General features: G+C 35.9%; 1 protein-coding gene across 1 annotated transcript; it reads right to left on the bottom strand.

The window, feature by feature from the left end:
• Positions 1 to 286: 286 nt before the first annotated feature.
• LOC127678663 (putative vomeronasal receptor-like protein 4) lies at positions 287 to 1,222 on the bottom strand. The gene has a single exon (XM_052173800.1). It carries the CDS (start codon positions 1,220 to 1,222, stop codon positions 287 to 289), a length of 936 nt encoding a protein of 311 aa, XP_052029760.1.
• Positions 1,223 to 2,258: the final 1,036 nt, after the last annotated feature.

Below are 2,258 nucleotides of genomic sequence, written 5' to 3'. Positions count from 1 at the left end.
ATTGTGTACAATTAACTTAAGAACTCTCAACTATTTGAAGACAGAAAGGTCATAAGAATGTATATGTGCAATAACACAAATTTTATTTAAATCATATGAAGAATCTGGCATTGTTACTTAAACCATTAAAGTATAAAGACCTGTAATTTGGAAACAAAATGACTAGTGCTACACAAGTCCAGGGGATGCCATGACATCTTCTGACCTCTGTGGACACCAGAAATACAGACATGCATGCCCTCTGGTACAACACTTGTACATATAAATGTGAAATAAATTAATAGCATTATAATGAAGAGAAAAAACATCTTTTTAAGAACATATGGTGGCATTTTGACTGCAAGTTTTTCAGCATAATGATTATTCTCTTGTCAATACTGATTTGTACCAAAGGAGTAATTGTGGGATAGGCATTCATCACAAACTTCTGAACAGTCAGGATGACTGGGTCATACCTCCATAAGAAGAATGAGGTTATTGTGATGATGAAGTCTACCCAATACATAACCACAAAGAAAACCACCAGCAACAAGATAATCTGGGTGGCCCTTTCCTCAGGGGATGCTCTGAGCTGGCTGATACTATGAAGGTGCTTGCATTGCCTCTGATGTCTGAGCAAGATAATCACCATGTATGTACTTGTGATCAGCATGATTCCTACAAGAAACACATCTCTGGAACTTGTCACTGTTAAAATCAATGCTCTGATGACATAATTCATGGGTAAGAGTGAGCAATATTTTATGACATTCATCTGGCTGGTCTCACTCACATTGGTATAAGCACCAACATAGAAGATCCGGTTAATACTAAAGGATATATTGAAAGACCAAATACATAATAAAGCATATATCATGTATTTTTTTACTTTTTGTTTAAACGTTGCCAACAGTGAGGCACTGGGACTGATAGTGACAGCCTGGACCACACTCAGGAGGCAGGTGATGCAGATAGAGAGGCCTCTCATCACCCTGCTTATATAAAAAGCTGCCTTACATTTGAAGTCATTCTCAACGTTCAGAATCTCAAATAAGTCAGAAAACCAAATATCCCCTGCAGTGAGGAACATGGTTATGTGCACAAAGGTCAGTTGACAGGAGATCAGGTCCGTGGGCTTAGGTCTGTGACCTACGATGACAAAAATATAGAAACAAAAAAGAAACATATTGGCTAGGACTCCAAGCCCAGCTTGGAAATAAAGCACATCCTTGTGTGAGAACATAAGTGAAGAGTGTGTTCAACTTAAGAGCATAGTAGAAGTTTATTTCATATATCTGAAAAAAATAATACAGCATACATCAAGTTTGTGATACACTAACTATATTTTCATTCTATTTTCCATACTAATTCTTGAAAAGCCTGTCTCTTTAACTTTTGATCTTCCAGACTGTACATCATAGACTACATTTCTATGTCTTCCATGTATCTGCTGTTTATATAGATAATTACAGATAATCAATACAATCACAGTCATATCTATACAGAATGCCAAGTTTGTGGGCCTGTATTACATCCAAGTCTCATGTCGTAGAAATCCAATCCTATTGATTTAATTGCCTAATTCCTTGTTTACAGCTAGAACAGTAGTGATGAGCATAGAACGTTAATCATATTTGTACAACTGAAAAAAGCTACATTAATCTGGAAAATATTCAGAAGAGAAATAGAAAATCTTAGGTTAGTCATTCTCATACTCTATAATTTTACTGTGCTCTATTTTATAACTATCCATGCTTTGACTCATAATTCTAATGTAATCTTAGTGGTATTCCATGGTAATCATACAGGTTTAATCAACCAAATGTCTTTCTCAATCTGTCTGTTTTAATGTTACATTTTCCAAGGAATCTTACATCTCCAGAATCTGAATTAAAGTGTGAGATACAGTTGGAAACAATTATTGTACTTTCTATATCCTATGACCATTAATTCTGGTTCTAAATGGCCCTAGGCCTCTCCCACTTTAGACTCCAACTTTAGACCCCATTTAGACCTTTTGTGAAGCTTCAGGTTTAAAGAACTAACCCCAGCTACCAAGACAAATAGTATTTTACTTTTCTTAGGAAGAGCAGTGTCATCACCTACCTACCTCTTTCTTCTGTATTTATACCCCTTCACACTCTAAGAAGCTGCCCTTTATATAGTTCACTGAGGAGTTCATTGTATTAATATTTTGTTCTTTTTGCTTCCATCCCACCCCTACATGGTCATTTCTCTCTATTACTTTAATGGTTTCTGTAGTGACTACAGACTACATA

The sequence above is a fragment of the Apodemus sylvaticus genome, chromosome 2 (assembly GCF_947179515.1).
Source record: "Apodemus sylvaticus chromosome 2, mApoSyl1.1, whole genome shotgun sequence".
Classification (NCBI taxonomy): domain Eukaryota; kingdom Metazoa; phylum Chordata; class Mammalia; order Rodentia; family Muridae; genus Apodemus; species Apodemus sylvaticus.
Note: the sequence above shows the minus strand (reverse complement) of the source record. Positions and strands in the feature narration are given on the sequence as shown.